This window comes from Sinocyclocheilus anshuiensis, unplaced genomic scaffold, assembly GCF_001515605.1.
Source record: "Sinocyclocheilus anshuiensis isolate Anshui unplaced genomic scaffold, SAMN03320099.WGS_v1.1 scaffold1081, whole genome shotgun sequence".
Classification (NCBI taxonomy): domain Eukaryota; kingdom Metazoa; phylum Chordata; class Actinopteri; order Cypriniformes; family Cyprinidae; genus Sinocyclocheilus; species Sinocyclocheilus anshuiensis.
In genome coordinates this window covers 251,036-253,043 of record NW_015555831.1, presented here as the reverse complement: position 1 = coordinate 253,043, position 2,008 = coordinate 251,036, and the positions used below count along the sequence as shown (strand labels likewise).

General features: G+C 34.4%; 1 protein-coding gene across 1 annotated transcript in view; it reads left to right on the top strand.

The window, feature by feature from the left end:
- Nucleotides 1–2,008, top strand: part of LOC107675413 (toll-interacting protein) — a 23,266-nt gene that overhangs the window by 15,988 nt on the left and 5,270 nt on the right. Inside the window, exon 3 of the mRNA XM_016469732.1 lies at nt 1,414–1,596. Within this exon, the coding sequence (XP_016325218.1) occupies nt 1,414–1,596 (183 nt within the window). The remainder of the gene's footprint in view (nt 1–1,413; nt 1,597–2,008) is intronic.

Genomic DNA, 2,008 nt, shown 5'->3' with positions numbered 1-2,008 from the left:
TTGTTGTGGTTTTACAGGAACTCTTGGTACATACATACATACAAATAACCATATATATATATATATATATATATATGACAGAAGATAGTTATATAAGTTCACAGAACTGACTCAGCAACAGCTGAGTAAAACTGTTTTATCTAAGTATGTGGCACTTTAAGCATTATCGTATCGCATATCGAATTTCGCATTATTTAATGAGTTATCGCATTTTTCTTCAATATCGCACAGCCCTAGTAGGGGAGTATTTTCAGTTTGCGAAACCCTAATTTGTTACATTCCAAAGAATAATACCGTACTCTTTACATTACGACTACAGGAAATACTTCGTTCTTCATTAATTCGAAATTAATAGTGAATTTGTGAACAAGTAGTTTTAAGAAAATGCTTTTTAATGCTTTTTAATTCTAAATGAATTAAAGGAATAGTTCACCCAAAAATGAAAATGTACTGAGCATTATCGTATCGCATATCGAATTTCGCATTATTTAATGAGTTATCGCATTTTTCTTCAATATCGCACAGCCCTAGTAGGGGAGTATTTTCAGTTTGCGAAACCCTAATTTGTTACATTCCAAAGAATAATACCGTACTCTTTACATTACGACTACAGGAAATACTTCGTTCTTCATTAATTCGAAATTAATAGTGAATTTGTGAACAAGTAGTTTTAAGAAAATGCTTTTTAATGACTCACTTTGCAAAAATGGACTGGTTTTGTGCTAATTGGACCAGTCATTAATTAAATAATTGCGATGCTGAGCCTATCTGAAGACTGGTTATTGACTAAAATCAATCAGCACCTGAGTTAAAGGAATAGTTCACCCAAAAATGAAAATGTACTGAAAATGAACTCACCCTCAGACCATCTAAGATGTAGATGTGTTTGTTTTTGGAGAAATGTAGCATTGCATCAGTTGCTCAGCAATGGATGCTCTGCAGTGCAGAGAGTCCAAACAGCTGATAAAAACATCACAATAATCCACACCACTCCAGTCCATCAGTTAACGAATTGAGAAGTGACAAGCTGCGTTTTGTAATAAATAAATCATTAAGGCGTATACAACTTGAAACAAGTCCTCTATCCCTAATATTGCTTTCTCAAGAGACTAACCTGGTAAAAGGTATAATAACAATAATATATAAAGTATGATAATAATTACAATGTTAGCTGACAAGTTATTTACATCACTGACATCTTTCTGTAGTCGCTACACTGATTGAGCAATGCATTTCAGTTAGTTGCACAAAGCAACATTTTGACTTAACGTTGTGTTTCTACACAGATGGTTCATTGCAACTATCGTATTTGTGCATCTGTGACTTTAGGTGTGTGATAATTATACTGGATATTTGAAAGGAGATGCATAGGCCTATAAGTTATAAGGTGTTATCTTAAACTTTTTTTCGCAGGCGAAGCTTGCAAAGAACTATGGGATGACACGCATGGACCCTTACTGCAGGATTCGACTTGGCTATGCTGTCTATGAGACTCCAACGGCCCACAATGGAGCAAAGAACCCTCGCTGGAACAAAGTCATCCAGTGCACTGCCCCGCCTGGGGTCGACTCCTTCTATCTGGAAATATTCGATGAGGTCAGACTGAAATTAGGCCTGTCACGATAACAACTTTTTGTTGTGCGATATATTGCCCCAGAAATAACTGCGATAAGCGATATTATTGTCATTTTAAAGACCATTTTATGCCACTGAATATATAATCATAATGTAACCGCATAGTAATGCAAGAAGCCCTACACACTTCCAAATGACGACAAACTTTAAATTCTTAAGAATATTTAGATCATGGACATTAAGTATCAAAATATTAGATACCTTAAAAAACTTGAATAAATAGTAAATAAACATTTTCTAACAAAAAGTGCAAAGTAACGAGTAGAAAAAAAGAAAAATGCACAAAGAACTTGTATGGAGATTTTTCCATCTACAGATTTTTTTCCTGACCTTCTTTTCTCTGTAAATTAAGGGTGCACACTATTGCTGAAAA